General features: G+C 43.1%; 2 protein-coding genes across 3 annotated transcripts; both read left to right on the forward strand.

Moving 5' to 3' along the window:
• The first annotated feature begins 3843 nt into the window (after window positions 1-3843).
• Window positions 3844-9283, forward strand: LOC140354586 (protocadherin-10). Of its 2 annotated transcripts, none has more exons than XM_072439643.1 (4): window positions 3844-6616; window positions 8029-8087; window positions 8156-8283; window positions 8507-9283. In XM_072439643.1, exons 1-4 carry the CDS (start codon window positions 4094-4096, stop codon window positions 8845-8847), a joined length of 3051 nt encoding a protein of 1016 aa, XP_072295744.1. In that variant the 5' UTR covers window positions 3844-4093; the 3' UTR covers window positions 8848-9283. The 2 variants fall into 2 exon arrangements, with proteins under 2 accessions (XP_072295744.1, XP_072295745.1); XM_072439644.1 differs by having other exon boundaries at window positions 3846-6616; window positions 8540-9283.
• A 1738-nt stretch (window positions 9284-11021) lies between these two features.
• Window positions 11022-16563, forward strand: LOC140345734 (protocadherin beta-16-like). The gene is made up of 2 exons (XM_072432277.1): window positions 11022-13605; window positions 15112-16563. The coding sequence occupies exons 1-2, from the start codon at window positions 11212-11214 to the stop codon at window positions 16561-16563; spliced, it is 3846 nt and encodes a 1281-aa protein (XP_072288378.1). The 5' UTR covers window positions 11022-11211.
• Window positions 16564-17018: the final 455 nt, after the last annotated feature.

Raw genomic sequence — 17018 nt, forward strand, 5'->3', positions numbered from 1 at the left:
GCTCCTGACAGTCACTCACATCATTAAATCAGCATAATTTCTGTCCACTTACTTTTCTCATGTTAGATTGTCTGATAACAAAACCCCTGCTCTTAGAATTGTTGGTGTTATTTTTTATTTATTTTAAATGATTATGTCTTATTGATTTATTAATATAGTATTTTGTATATGTATGTATGTATGTATGTATGTGTATGTATGTATGTATATATATATATATATATATATATATATATATATATATATATATATATATATATATATATGTATGTATGTATGTATGTATGTATGTATGTATGCAGCATGTATGTATGTATGTATGTATATATATGTATGTATGTATGTATGTATGTATATATGCAGCATGTATATATGCAGCATGTATGTATGTATGTATGTATGTATGTATGTATGTATGTATGCAGCATGTATGTATGTATGTATGTATGTATATATGTATGTATGTATGTATGTATGTATGTATGTATGTATTGATAATTTGAATTAAAATGCCTTTTAAGACCTTTTTTGAGATGAGGTAGACCCGCGCAGATGTGATTGGTGTCAATGACGTTGACATTTCCGGCTTACCCTCGTGTTAAGCTGCTCCTGCTGTGTTTTTTTCTACCCCTCATTGGACACTTCTAATTGCGTTTATCATCCAGACGAGGCGCAACTAAACTCGAACGTGCCTTGTTTTTCTGACACTAGAGGGCGCAGTTTGTTTCAATCTCTGTGTTGATTTGGTCCTGTTCTCTCCATTGTAATTTTCCAGTAAAAGTACAGAATACATTTGAGTGAGAATATATGACAGGGGGTTTCAACCTTAGGACTCATTTGAACCGATGTGACAATATAGAATAGTAAACCATAAATGTATTATTTATATTTTAAAATGTCAATTACCGAGTGTGAAAGGCTTGATAGGTGCTTGTCTGTGTGGTCCAACCTTATTATTGTTTGATCGGATCTACAGGTCTTGCTTATCCTGAACGCCCCTACTCACTGCTCTGCAGATGTGGTAGAGTATCCAAATAATGTACTCAAATAAGATAAGATAAGATATTCCTTTATTGTCCACACATGGGGAAATTTCCTTGTTGCAACGCAGGTAGATTCAGAGGAAAAGGACAGATAACTTATAGGAAGCTTAAAAAACACTCTTAATAGAAGAACTCTTATAAACAAAAACTCCTACAGACAGAACCTCTCATTTCTTAATAAGGAATGGAGGGGAAAAATAAAGATAAAATAAAACCCCCACAAAATAATACTAATAATAATAATAGTAAAATAAACACTCTATTTACATCAGTTAAATGCGAGTAAAATGACTTCAAAATAATATTACTCAGTTACAAAATACAAAATAGTCATCCAAGAAATTACTCAAGAAATATTAAAAAGTAAGGAAGGTCATAACAATGAGTAAGGGTAAAATTCTGGTGTTTTCAAAGAATCAAGACAAACAATTAGACAAACAAAATAAAATCTGAAGGAGCAGTGCAAGAAACACAAATGTTAAAATAATTTGATATTGTCAACATAAATTTATTGTCAGATTTACTCACAGTGGGAACTTGAAATGTTACTTCAAACTAAATATTACACAAGTAAGAGTAAAAGTAAAGGATGAGAAATGTAATTTTAAGTTACTGAGTACGACCACCTCTGCTGTTTTGTTCCACATGTTTCTGTTCATCACCTGCTTTCAGAAGATAAACATGTCATGGCCTTTCCCTGCCTTTGAAAGTTTCGTTTAGTGAGAATAATACCACCTCATATCATCCGGAATGGTCAATCAGACCAGCAGATGAAATCTAATCTGGAGAACACGAATGAAAACAAAAAATAACGATGTCGGTGTAATCCCTCATTCGTCCAGGCGTGTTCCATAGTAGAAAAAAGCTTCAGTTGTAGTCATACTTTTTCAAACTGAGTCCAGATGACTACAACTGAAGCTTTTTTCTACTAAAAAATAACGATCAAATTATTAATTGTTAAGGAATTACTAACAGTGGCATCCAAGATAGTTCTGGTCATCACCCGAGTCACCCACTTTTCTGTCAGTTGTTTTCCAATGTCACAGTGGAGCGTGCTTGTCCTGCTCCTGAAAGTAATGAGCGTCTTTCTGCGGGACAATGGCAGAGCAAGGGTGGGTGAGAGCATCGTAATTCTCCGTGTAATGCATGGTAATGTAAGTGGCAGCGGGGGAGCGAGGCTGAAATGCTTTGGGATTATTTATCACAAAACATTTGTATTCTTTGTCGTGGAATGGTTGATCCTGGATAGCTGCACACTAATCCTCCACTCCGTTAATTAAAAAGAAGGCTAAAGCAATGGAATCGGTCTGGGGAGGTTTTCCTCTCCAGAAATGTAATCATTTCTGGAGAAGCTTAACCATCTGCTTGAGGTTAAGTCTGAAGCAGATTGTGTTTTGTGCTTATCCAAACTTAGTTCCTGAAAAAGGAGGGCGCTTTGCTTCGCTGGTGCTGGTTGGTTGCATATAAAATAGAAACTTTGCCCAATGGGGATATATTTAATCCTTGACAGAATTTAACATTCACAATGGTAGATTATGTGAATAGAAGTCAAGTGTGCAGATTTTAGTCTTAGACCTTATTTTTTTCATCCATGGGATTCAGAGTGATGAAAAATGAGCACTGTTGCAATAATACTTTTCAAAACACTGTCTTATACATAGGCAAAAGGCCTGAAAATATGAGCTGAACCCCATGAACGGGTCAAGTCACTGTTCTCACATTTGATGATCTGCAATAAATAAAATAAAATAAACCTTAATGAAGAAACTAACTGGACCTAGAGATTTACAAACTGCTATTTTGACATTCTCGTATCGTCTCAACCCGAGTAGAGCTGACAAAGACCTCCTTGTAGTCTCCACTCTCCATCTCCTCTCTCTGTATCAGTGGCGGCTGAGCAGGTTGGGATTAGGAGCCAAAAGATTAGATCAGCAATGTGCCATAATCTAAACAGTGTAACTGTGCTGTTTCCTCTGAAAGGCTCTGGCATTTTATGTCCAAAACCTTATAACCATGTCACCTGTGGACACAATAATCCTGGTGTTAATATGCGATTAGAGATGGTTTAGACATTTATTGTGCTATTATGCTGATTGCTTTAATGCTTGTTCAGGCACACTTATGTGAATTACAGCCATAATACCATGTCAGCATTGTAATCTCTGGGTTAATATTGTTTTTAATATTCATGAAACTGTCACGCAGACTGTTTCATGAAACTATAGTTCAATGTTATTGAATGAAACTCAGTGAACAAAAAAAAGTTTACATTGGAGGGGCAATATTAGAATGCATATTGCAGAGGTTATTCTTAGTTGTTTCAAATGGCCTTAAGAATGTTAATACAAACCGGTCTTATCGTCCACTGTCAAATGTATTCCCTCTCTTTACTTTAATGGGTCATAGGGACAGACATTACGACAGGAAAGGGTTAACCGTCTACACTCATTAGAGGCGCACTTGGGATGTGCGTCCTCCAATACGAAACACCGAGGAGCCGCGTCCACCCCTCCTTCTCTCTCTCACTCTCTCTCTCCTTCTCTCTCTCCTTCTCTCTCTCCTTCTCTCTCTCCTTCTCTCTCTCACTCTCTCTCTCCTTCTCTCTCCTTCTCTCTCTCCTTCTCTCTCCTTCTCTCTCTCACTCTCTCTCCTTCTCTCTCTCACTCTCTCTCTCCTTCTCTCTCTCCTTCTCTCTCTCCTTCTCTCTCCTTCTCTCCCTCACTCTCTCTCTCCTTCTCTCCCTCACTCTCTCTCTCCTTCTCTCCCTCACTCTCTCACTCTCTCTCTCGCACTCGGGTCCTCACCGTCTCCGCGCGCGCACAGTGGAAATCAAAGCGCAGACCACTCTGTTCAGACCAAGGGGCCGCATGGAGCGCAGTCTTAGACCTAGATGTGCGTTTTGTGTGCGTTAATAGTTTGGTGAACCATGCCACAAAGTATTCCAAGAGTTGAATTTTGAATCATTATTTTTATCAAGTTTTCCCTGAGACTTATCAGAGTGTCTAAATGGGGAAAAACGCGCCCGTGAAGTGATTTTACGCGGTGCAGACATGGAACACGGACTTTCCAGAGGCAGCTGGCTGCCTGTGACTGGGATGGTTATGTGTCTTCTACTGTGTGGATGTGTAGTGGACTTGGTTCTTGCTCAGATTCGATACTCCATCCCAGAAGAGCTGGAGCACGGAGCTTTTGTAGGTAATATTGCTGAAGACCTGGGTTTAGACGTGGCTAAACTCTCAGCTCGCCGCTTTAGGATAGTGTCGGGGGCAAAAAAACACTATTTGGAAGTGAATTTGGAAAACGGCATTCTTTTTGTAAACGAAAAGATCGACAGAGAAGAGCTGTGTGACCGCAGTCCAAGTTGTTTCTTACACTTACAAGTGGTTATTGAGAACCCTCTGGAGCTGTACAGAGTGGAGGTGGAAATCCTAGACGTCAATGACAACTCGCCCAGCTTCCCGTGGAGCGAGTTTAATCTCGACATCACGGAATCGGCGGCTCCCGGCTCTTGTTTCCCGTTAGAAAGTGCCCAGGATCAAGACGTGGGCACCAACTCCCTGCGCTCATACCAGCTCAGTGCCAACGCGCACTTCATCCTGAACATCCAGACGCGCAATGACGGCAGCAAGTTTGCGGAGCTTGTGCTGGACACTCCGCTGGACAGAGAGCAGCAGAAAAAGCACGAGATGGTGTTGACAGCATTTGATGGAGGTTCTCCGGAGAGATCTGGCACTGCTCTCATAACTGTAACCGTGCTCGATGCCAATGACAACGTGCCCGTTTTCGACCGCTCGGTTTACCGCGCCAGTTTGGTGGAAAACGCACCTAGGGGGACCTTGGTCTTAAAGTTGAACGCCTCAGATCTGGATGAGGGCTCCAATGGGGAGGTGACTTACGCATTCAGCGGACACGCACCCCTCAAAGTGCGCGAGCTGTTCAGCGTGGACCCCTACACGGGCGAGATCAGAGTCAAAGGTATTGTGGACTACGAGAAAGCCAGCGTGTATGAGCTCTACGTGCAGGCAAAGGACCGGGGACAGTCGGCGGTGGCAGTGCACTGCAAAGTCCTCGTGGACATCCTGGACGTGAATGACAACGCGCCTGAAGTCATCCTCACGTCCGTGTCCACCCCGGTGCAGGAGGACGCACCGCCGGGCACAGTGATCGCCGTCATCAGCGTCATGGATCGGGACTCGGGAGAGAACGGGAACGTCGACTGTCAGATTCCAAACAACGTGCCCTTCCAGCTCCACTCGTCCTTTAAAAACTACTACACTCTGGTGACGAGCGAGTTTCTGGACAGAGAAGCGGTGTCTGAGTACAACATCACGCTCACGGCGCGGGACCTGGGCTCCCCGTCGCTCTCCACCAGAAAAAACATTCTCGTCCAAGTGTCTGACATTAATGACAACCCCCCGCGGTTCTCTCAGCCCTCATACACTGTTTACGTGACCGAGAATAATGCCCCCGGCGCTTCCATTTGTTCTGTGACAGCGTTCGACCCCGATTCCAACCAGAATGCCTATCTGTCCTTCTCCATTCTCGAGGGTCAGATTCAGGGCATGCCCGTGTCTACTTATGTCTCCATCAACTCTGACAACGGCAACATCTATGCCCTGCGCTCGTTTGATTACGAGCAACTCAGAAACTTTCAGATCCTGGTGCAGGCGCAGGACGCCGGCTTCCCCCCGCTCGCCAGCAATGTCACTGTCAATGTCTTTGTATTGGACCAAAATGACAACGCGCCTGTCATCGTCTCCCCGCTGCCCAAAAACGGCACGCTGGCCACAGAGGTGGTCCCGCGATCTGTAGACGCGGGATATCTGATCACCAAAATCACGGCTCTCGACGCGGACGCGGGGCAGAACTCGCGGCTGTCTTATCAGCTGTTACAGGCGACGGACCCGGGGCTGTTCAGTGTCGCGCTCTACACGGGGGAGATCAGGACCATCCGCAGGTTGGTGGAGAAAGACGCGACGAGGCAGAGGCTGGTGGTGTTAGTGAAGGACAATGGGCAGCCCCCGCTCTCCGGCACCGTCTCCATCATCCTCACCGTGGTGGACAGCGTGCCCGAGCTGCTCTCAGACTTTGGAGACCTGACCCTCAGCCCGCAGCCCCCGTCCAACCTCGCTCTTTACCTGATCGTCTCACTGAGCACCATTTCTCTAATATTCCTGGTGGCTATCATCGTGCTGGCGGGGGTAAAGTGCTACAAAGACAGGGAGACCTTGAGCGGATACAATCTGCCCCCGTTCGCGTGCTGCTGCTGCGGGGGCTTTCAACCCGAGCCGCCTCCGGACGCGTTCAAAAAATCCAACCTGAACCTGCAGATCTCCTCCGCTGCCAAAGTGCCCACGAACTGTATGGAAGCGAACGGGAACAGCAGTCTCTCCCAGTCCTATTGTTATAAAGTGTGCCTGACACCAGAATCGGCCAAAAGTGACTTTATGTTTATCAAACCGTGCAGCCCGAGCAGCGTGCCGCGGAACAATGAGGCGAAGAGCGCGGACAACTCGTGGAATGCGCACAGCCGGAGCGCATCAGTCAACAACGGCGCAACTACTCCCAGCGAGGTAAAAAACTTCACAATCTAGTGTTGCAGTTAATGTGTAGCATACCTTCTCATGATTAGGATGAGATCTGAACAGTGTCAAGAGGATGATTCATATTTAGGGGCTGAGGGAGTTTGCTATTAGTACAAAATAACCAAGGTGATGTGACAAGGTGAACGCCAGTTTGCAGTTCCTGTGAAAGACCACCGTTCAAAATATGAATTTAGGCCGTGTAACCTTACTAAGTTTCTCTCAAGGGCACAGCCATTGCGACCCATCACAACGCCTGCTGTTGTAATCTACTCATAAAGAGGGAGGCTCCCCATTATTAATGACACATGACAAAGGGGCGGATTTTTTTTGAGACAGGGGGACATAAGAGGGGAGGAGGGCAAGGAGAAATGGGGAGACAGTAGGAGGGGAGGGCGGCGCGTGGACAAGGCTGGGCTGAAACGTGGCCCGCCTGTAGATCGGGTCTGTGTTGTCCTCTGAATGCCACGGGAGAGAGAAATGTGGCTTCATATTTGTCGAGCAAGGTTGAGAGTGGGAGAGAGAGAGAGAGGGAGAGAGAGAGAGAGGGAGAGAGTGAAGGGAAGAGAGGTTTGGAACAAGGGGAGAGTGTCTAATCCAAAACCAGCAGAACTTACATATACATAATGTGTGCATTTTAATTCCATTGAGACATAGAAATATATCTGATTTCAACAGGCAGTGGGCCCATGAGTTTACACCACGGAGTACAAAAGGTAGCCACTGTAGAGGTCACCATTATTTGCATGCGATTCTGTTCCAGGAGCCTTAAATCTCAGTGAGAAAAACACTCAAAACATATGACACGTTCTCCAATGAGTGAGCGTTAAACCTCCAAAACTTTCCCGGAGTTTTAATTGAAAATCTAGCTCGGAGAAAAGGAGCATTCCGCAAATATTAATGTAAAACGATGCATAAAATCAACAAAACAACAACGTGTGTAATTTACTTAATTTCCTCCCTGGCACGGTTTCCTTTGATGATTAAAATCATATTTCGTTTCATCCCGGTGGGGTTCTAATTGGTTTTGTGCCTACTTGGCGAGAAGCGTATTTTGAATACTGATTTGTATAATACGCTTACGTCGCATTCATTTTGCTTACCATCTTGGTAAATGGTGAATTAATTAAGAGTGAAATCCATACCACTCAAGCCGAAAATAAACGCGCCCCCCCCGTATTTATATTTGTAGTCGGGGTGACAAAAAGAGAAAATGAGCGCGTTTTGATCAAAGTGTTAAAAAATGTCCACATGGTGGCAGTCACGGTCCATGTTACGGCATAAACTCTAACGATAATGAGGTTTTGATTGAGTTCAGTTCAGTTGAAAAAGACTGAATGAACAAATACACATATTCATTAATTTCAGTGTAATATAGATCATATTTGACTTTCTCTTTACAGCTAAAGCAGCCAAATACAGACTGGACTCTTACAAAGAACCAGAACTCATCTATTAAAAGGTAATGAACATATTTTTGCATTCACCTGCGAAGCATTGAGTATCCTAATCCCTTCACTTATCTTACAGTTATAACTCTATTAACATGGATGGGACCCTCATACGCAAAGCAATGCATACAGACCCAGAAAACTATGTGACCTCAATGGCACCAGGGCAGTACTGGACATGGGGGACCCACATGAAGGGCATGAAAGGTAAGAACTCTGAACAGAGCTACACACGCCATTGAACATTTACACTGTACTGTATATTTCATATGAAACACACCAGAATGGAAATAAAATAAAAAACAAATGATTTATACAACAAAGGAAACTACATTAGATTACAAATAAATATAACAACAACAACACAGTGCATTTGTTCTTTAACATTATGAATTCTTAAGTCGAGAATCAGTATTATATAATAGAGTAGTTGTTTCGTCTCTTCTGTCTCCACAATCAACAGAATATAAGATGTCCCCTTCGACCAGCAGTGTGCCGTCCCGACCCTGGACGCCACGGTGCACACCTCCTCCTCCTCAGCAGCAGCAGCCATCTCTACCCTCGCATCCCCACCCTCACCCTCCTCCGGACTACCACCACAACGTGCACATCCCCGGGACCCCCTCAGGCTTTTGCACCCTGCGACCAGTAGTGCAGAGGAGTGAGCTGGACGTGCACAACGCCTTCTCCACCTTTGGAAAAAAGAGGCGTCTTCAGATGTCCCCCCAGGGAGAGGCTGCCATGATCAATAACGACTTGTACAATGACTGATAACTTTGATATAATCAGAGCTAGGAATTATAATAATGGATGAACTCATCATGCTGTCCAAAGACACAGCTCACAAATGTTGAGGAACAAAGATTTGTGGCACGAAGGAGGCAGCAGTTGAAGCAAAAGGAATCACGTGTGCTAATTGTCACCAGGTCATTGTGAGATTTTTAGCGTTATTATCATTATTGCTCATTGCATACATTGTTATTATTTAGACAATCAAACACATCCAAAAGTCACTACAAAATTGGTAAAACAATAGTTTCACATTCTGAATTTATATATTTGAATATCAACTGAAATACTTTTTTGCCAACACATCCTGTGGAAATATAATATGGTTTATGATGCAATTGCAGAAGTGCACTAAACTGAAAGAGGGGCCATTCCCACATGTACTGTATAGAATATTAAAAATAAAGTATTTTTTTCATATTTGTTTCCCCCTCATTTGTCCACATAGAAACAACATCTGAGACTGAATATTGAGTGAATTAGTTTGAGAAGAAAAAGTTTTATTGCTATTTACAAAGGTCAGGGCCTGTTTACCGTAGCAAGCATTTTTTGTCTATGAGGAATAAACACCGTAAAATGCTAACATATGCTAATTGGGAGGCTTGCATTTCCATTTGCCCTCGAGAATAGCGGGTTCATTAACTGAACAAACAGAACCACCACACTCGAAATATCACTTTAATTAAGACTCTGCAGCAATACAAGCACCAAGGGAAGGGGCTCCACTCCAAATGCCACACCTGGAAGTGAGCTTCGGGCTGCTCGCCTCTTGCCCTTTACATCCTGCATTTCAGGAAACGTGAGAACTGGATATGGCCAGGAATGAGCCGAGTAATTGGGTCGCTGTATGACAGAAAATAATTCTACTAATAAGGAAATGGTCGTCCTTAGAGAGCTGAGAGGGGGCCGCATAACCTTGTGTGGAGTAAGAGGATCCTAAGAGACGACTGAAAGGGGTCAGATTGGCTTACCTGATAATGACTGAGGCACTGGGGATGCACCAAAAATAACACATGCCAAAAGTGTCTGAGACGGGAAAGACAGTTCAACTATCTAAAACAAGTGGATGGTTCTGTATGAATTATGTAGTCTATGTAAACTGCAATAACTCATAATGACAAACGCCCCCTGACACTCCACACAAGAGCTTAATTGAGCTGCGCTGGTCATTAGCGCTGGGGAGCTGTCCTTTGTTATGGTCCTGAAAGTGACAGTGATGCGCTTTCTGTATTTGTCCACTAGAGAGAGCAGTTGGCCTGTACTTTAAAGATGCTGCTGCTGAAAGGAGCGTCTGCTTTGAGAAGGAGCCGCTTTGAAAACACAACATAGTATAGAACAAATTTCAATATGTCAAGTCAAGTTTATTTATTATCCACATTTAATACAACCACAATGGCCCAAAAATGGTGTACAAAGGCAATACAATTTGCAGAAAAAAGTGAAAAGGCATGCAAAAACAAGGTGAAGTTCTGCTCAGTTTGTGTTAAAAGCCATTGCGAACAAATGGATGTAAAATAACAATAAACCTATAGATATAAAATATAACAATATGAAATGATTTGACGTAACAATGTAGATTTGTTACACATATAAATACGTACTTATACATTAAAATAATATACATTCAAGTATTATGATTAGGAATGACCTGTGTTGTAGACCAACGATAAATAAATAATAATCAAAAAAATATATATGTATCCAGCTTTTTGGAAGCTAAAGGTGTCTTATTTGAAAATAATTACAACACCAATACATCACCAGTAGATGGCGTCTGCAAATCTGATATTGGCAGAAAGCAAAAACAGAAGGCAACATTCAACAAAGGCTTACATTTTCAGGCCCCATTATGTTTGTTTCTGAATCCAGAGTGATTATATTGTGTTTTTGTGTCTTTTGTTTCTTTTTTCTCTCTGGCTATTCCATACAATTTGGCCTTGTTTAAACCAGGTCGGGTCAAAGTTGCAATATAAAATGGCCTAAATGAATCTTGTGCTCTCTTCGTTCTCAATATAATATACTAGAGATGGCAGATTATATAACTGTTTTTATTTGACATTAATTGGTTGATATTTCCAAACACATATTAAAACAGTTGTATCTTTATATCAAAGATGGCGCTATTGGGCCAACAAAAAGCCCAGATTGAGAGAATTCGCAGTGAGTCGTTGAGGGGCGGATCAAAAATCCAATGGAAAGCGCCGTAGTGCGGATAGCAATTCTATTTGAATTGTTCAAGGCTCAGGATTTAAATGTTCTTCAGGGCACTCAACAAAAGTTCACTCTTTTTAACGAATGAAAAGCCAAGGATTTTGTCTGCCTGAAAGATAGAATTAAGGATTTATCATGACGGTTTGGACAAGGTACGTGCTGCTTGCTTTTAGTATTTATTCTTATGTGGATCGCGTTTCCACATCTGTGACTCATTACTCCATACCAGAGGAAATGAAAGAAGGCTCTGTTGTTGCTAACCTGGCTAATGACTTGAACTTGGATTTAAAAACACTGAACGAGCGAAAGATGCGTCTTGACATTATAGCGAACAAGAAGTATCTGGACGTGAACAAAGAGACGGGGGAGCTGTACATTGTGGAAAAGATTGACAGGGAAAGCATACGTCCTACGAAATCTGCAACATCCTGCTATCTTAGACTTGAGGTGATTTTGGAAAATCCACTGCGTATATTTAATATTGAAGTTGAAATTATAGACATAAACGACAACGCCCCTCATTTTCGCAGAGATGCCATTCATTTGGACATATCAGAGGCGACGCCGAAAGGGGAGAGATTTTCTCTGAGTAACGCAGTAGATCCCGATGTTGGAAGTAATACACTCAAAACGTATTATTTGAGTGAAAGTGACCATTTTAGCATTGAGGTTCAAACGGGACGAGAGGGCACCAAACTGGCGGATCTGATTTTAACAAAGACATTAGACAGAGAGCAGCAGTCTGTCCACAATTTGATTCTGACTGCTGTAGACGGTGGGACACCAGCGCGGTCTGGCACCGCGAGCATTATTGTACATGTATTGGACACTAATGATAATGCTCCTATATTTGAAAAAGACAATTACAACATTAAAATCATGGAAAATTCTCCTGTTGGTAGTCTGGTTGTCCATTTAAATGCGACAGATTTAGACTCTGGATCTAATTCAGATGTAACATATTCTTACAGTCTTTATACATCAGAGAAAACTCAAGAAACATTTATTATTAATCCTAAAACTGGCGAAATTACTGTAAAAGGAGTGTTAAATTATGAAGATTATAAAATCTATGACATGGAGATTATTGCCACTGATAAAGGAGTAAATAGTTTATCAGGACAATGTACAGTCAAAATTACTGTTGAGGACATGAATGACAACCACCCAGAAATATCTATTAAATCTTTCCAGAGCCCTGTCAGTGAGGACATAGAGGTGGACACAGTGATAGCTGTGGTCAGTGTCAGTGACAAAGACTCAGGAGACAATGGAGAAGTAGATCTCCATATTCCTCGTCATATGCCTTTTAAACTGCGACAGTCTTCTGACAACTATTATGAACTGGTGGTGTCTGAGGCTTTAGACCGGGAGAAAGTCCCTGAGTATGACATCACCTTCACTGTCACAGACAGAGGCTCTCCTCCATTATCTGACAATGAGACTATGACTTTAGAGCTGCTGGATGTGAACGACAATGTGCCACAGTTCCCCCAGTCCTTTTACACTATACGTGTCCTGGAGAATAACGCACCAGGAGCCCTGCTCGGCTCACTCACGGCCTTTGACCCTGACCTCCATGAAAACCAGTATCTAGTGTACTTCATCCTGGAGAAGGAGACAGCCAACACCTCCATGTCCATGCTGTTCTCCATCAACCCAGAGAACGGGAACTTGTACGCGCTCAAGACCTTTGACTATGAGATTGAGAAGGAGTTTCTGTTCCACATCGAAGCCAGAGACTCTGGCTCTCCTCCTCTGAGCAGTAATGTGACTGTGCACATCATTGTTGTGGACCAAAACGACAACGCTCCGGTCATTGTGTCCCCGTGGCGTGCACACGGCTCCGTGGTGGATGAGAAGATCCCCAGGTCCACTGATAAAGGCTCGCTGGTGGCTAAAGTGATAGCTCTGGACATAGACTCTGTTCACAACTCTCGCATCAGCTACCAGTTTCTCCAGGTCACTGATGCCACGCTCTTCAGTCTGGACCAGTACAATGGAGAGATCCGCACCATGAGGATGTTCAGCTACAGAGACCCTCGCTACCAGCAGCTGGTGGTGGTTGCCAAGGACAACGGGCAGCCTTCCCTGTCGGCCACAGTGACCATCAAACTGTCCACGGTGGAGACGGCTGTGAAGGCCTACGCTGACATGACCGAGGTGCCTCTGGAGTACGACATCTTCTCAGACCTGAACCTGTATCTGGTCATTGGTCTGGGCTCAGTCTCCTTCCTCCTGCTCATCACCATACTGGTCACCATCGTGCTCAAGTGTCAGAAACCCAAGTCCAGTAAAGTTCCTCCTCCCTCCAGGAACAGTGTGATCAGTGAGAGGAACTCCACCATCGCAGACTCCACTCTGGTGTCCAACGATGCCTACTGGTACAGCATGTTCCTGGCAGAGACCAGGAAAGGAAAGCTGGTGGTGAGACAGCCTATGCCCAAAGGCTCCAGATACATAGTGTCCAGTATACCACGGGGCACAGGAGGGACCAACACCAGTGACTCTGCTCCCTCCACTTTACAGGTAAGACTTTGTTATCTCGTTTTCTGCTCTTAAAAAACAAACAAACAAACAAACAAACAAACAACAATGTGTTCTCATAATCAAGATTCCGTGTTTTTAATTCAATTACAAAATACAATTAATTTTATAGTACTTTTAAAGTACACCCATAATATTTATAATTTGCACACTTCTCTATGATATTGTGAAGAATTGATCGCAGGTGGCGCTATTTATTAGCGAAACACCAGCGGCCCTATATTCAAACGTCACAACACGGGGCGGACCGTGGCGTGAGAACAGCTCCTTGGTGCTGGAAAACACTCATATCTAGTGTTTTAAGTTCGTGGATTTTTGCACTCCTCAATTTTGGACTATTTGCATTCAAACGTCAAGGAAGATGTGTGAATAAAAGGAGATGAAGTAAGATTATTCTGATGTCATTAGCGCTCTATAATCCACCACTTTGAAACCATGTTCTGGGCAAGGTACGTGATAGTCTTTACAATGTTTTCTTTCCTGGATCGTGCTTCCACATCTGTGACTCATTACTCCATACCAGAAGAAATGAAAGAAGGCTCTGTTGTTGCTAACCTGGCTAATGACTTGCGTCTGGATTTAAAAACACTGAACGAGCGAAAGATGCGTCTTGACATTATAGCGAACAAGAAGTATCTGGACGTGAACAAAGAGACGGGGGAGCTGTACATTGTGGAGAGAATAGACAGGGAATATATTTGCACTACCAAATCTTCAGTATCCTGTTACTTAAAACTAGAAGTGACGCTAGAAAATCCATTGCGAATATTTAACATAGAGGTTGAAATAATAGACATAAACGACAACGCCCCTCATTTTCGCAGAGACGCTGTTCATTTGGACATATCAGAGGCGACGCCGAAAGGAGAGAGATTTTCTCTGAGTAACGCAGTAGATCCCGATGTTGGCAGTAATACACTCAAAACATACAGACTCAGTGAAAGTGACCATTTTAATATTGAAGAACAAACTGGCAGAGATGGATCAAAGTTTGCAGAATTAATTTTAACAAAGACTTTAGACAGAGAGCAGCAGTCTGTCCACAATTTGATTCTGACTGCTGTAGACGGCGGGACACCAGCGCGGTCTGGCACCGCGAGCATTATTGTACATGTATTGGACACTAATGACAATGCTCCTATATTTGAAAAAGACAATTACAACATTAATATAATAGAAAATACCCATTTTGGGAAACTCGTTGTCCATTTAAATGCAACAGATTTAGACACAGGATCAAATTCAGATGTAACATATTCTTACAGTCTTTATACATCAGAAAAGGCCCAAGAAACATTTAATCTTAATCCTAAAACAGGTGAAATTACTGTAAAAGGAGTGTTAAATTATGAAGATTATAAAATCTATGACATGGAGATTATTGCCACTGATAAAGGAGTAAATAGTTTATCAGGACAATGTACAGTCAAAATTATTGTTGAGGACATGAATGACAACCACCCAGAAATATCCATTAAATCTTTCCAGAGCCCTGTCAGTGAGGACATAGAGGTGGACACAGTGATAGCTGTGGTCAGTGTCAGTGACAAAGACTCAGGAGACAATGGAGAAGTAGATCTCCATATTCCTCGTCATATGCCTTTTAAACTGCGACAGTCCTCTGACAACTATTATGAACTGGTGGTGTCTGAGGCTTTAGACCGGGAGAAAGTCCCTGAGTACGACATCACCTTCACTGTCACAGACAGAGGCTCTCCTCCATTATCTGACAATGAGACTATGACTTTAGAGCTGCTGGATGTGAACGACAATGTGCCACAGTTCCCCCAGTCCTTTTACACTATACGTGTCCAGGAGAATAACGCACCAGGAGCCCTGCTCGGCTCACTCACGGCCTTTGACCCTGACCTCCATGAAAACCAGTATCTAGTGTACTTCATCCTGGAGAAGGAGACAGCCAACACCTCCATGTCCATGCTGTTCTCCATCAACCCAGAGAACGGGAACTTGTACGCGCTCAAGACCTTTGACTATGAGATTGAAAAGGAGTTTCTGTTCCACATCGAGGCCAGAGACTCTGGCTCTCCTCCTCTGAGCAGTAATGTGACTGTGCACATCATTGTTGTGGACCAAAACGACAACGCTCCGGTCATTGTTTCCCCGTGGCGTGCACACGGCTCCGTGGTGGATGAGAAGATCCCCAGGTCCACTGATAAAGGCTCGCTGGTGGCTAAAGTGATAGCTCTGGACATAGACTCTGTGCACAACTCTCGCATCAGCTACCAGTTTCTCCAGGTCACTGATGCCACGCTCTTCAGTCTGGACCAGTACAATGGAGAGATCCGCACCATGAGGATGTTCAGCTACAGAGACCCTCGCTACCAGCAGCTGGTGGTGGTTGCCAAGGACAACGGGCAGCCCTCCCTGTCGGCCACAGTGACCATCAAACTGTCCACGGTGGAGACGGCTGTGAAGGCCTACGCTGACATGACCGAGGTGCCTCTGGAGTACGACATCTTCTCAGACCTGAACCTGTATCTGGTCATTGGTCTGGGCTCAGTCTCCTTCCTCCTGCTCATCACCATACTGGTCACCATCGTGCTCAAGTGTCAGAAACCCAAGTCCAGTAAAGTTCCTCCTCCCTCCAGGAACAGTGTGATCAGTGAGAGGAACTCCACCATCGCAGACTCCACTCTGGTGTCCAACGATGCCTACTGGTACAGCATGTTCCTGGCAGAGACCAGGAAAGGAAAGCTGGTGGTGAGACAGCCTATGCCCAAAGGCTCCAGATACATAGTGTCTAGTATACCACGAGGAACAGGAGGGACCACCACCAGTGACTCTGCTCCCTCCACTTTACAGGTAAGACACCCCCCCATCTTTTCCAGAAAACAAACAAACAAACAAACAAACAAACAAACAAACAAACAAACAGTAATAACCACAATAGCAACAACAATACTTTTCTGTGTAAATTGATTAAATTACAAAGTGGCTTTAGTATGTTAATACTTTTTGATAACACAAATCAAAAAGGCAATTTTAACAAACCGAGCAGCTCGTTGCGGCTGCCTTAACAATGCTTTGCTCCTCTTCCTGCTCTATTCATTCCTTATGGGTAATTAGCCGAGTCTGGCTAAAATAAAGCAGTAATTAATTAGCACAAAGCGAAGAGCGAGTTACAGATATATAATCACAAGCAGCATGTTAAGACCTTTACCATGTAAATACTTCACTTCGGGACATATGTTTTCAAAAGTAAGTAGTTTTTTCTAAGCTAATGCTGTCATACAATAAATGCAATACATCATGTTAAAATAACACCACAAACTGAACTAACCTGTTTACAAGAAACACTCAACTTCTGCGTTTTATGTACTTTTATCAAGTTTGTCTGTTTCATATTGATTTGACTGAATATTAGCCTTTAGTTT

The sequence above is a fragment of the Eucyclogobius newberryi genome, unplaced genomic scaffold (genome assembly GCF_026437365.1).
Source record: "Eucyclogobius newberryi isolate DKJ021-1_F unplaced genomic scaffold, fEucNew1.0.hap1 SCAF_11, whole genome shotgun sequence".
Classification (NCBI taxonomy): Eukaryota; Metazoa; Chordata; class Actinopteri; order Gobiiformes; family Gobiidae; genus Eucyclogobius; species Eucyclogobius newberryi.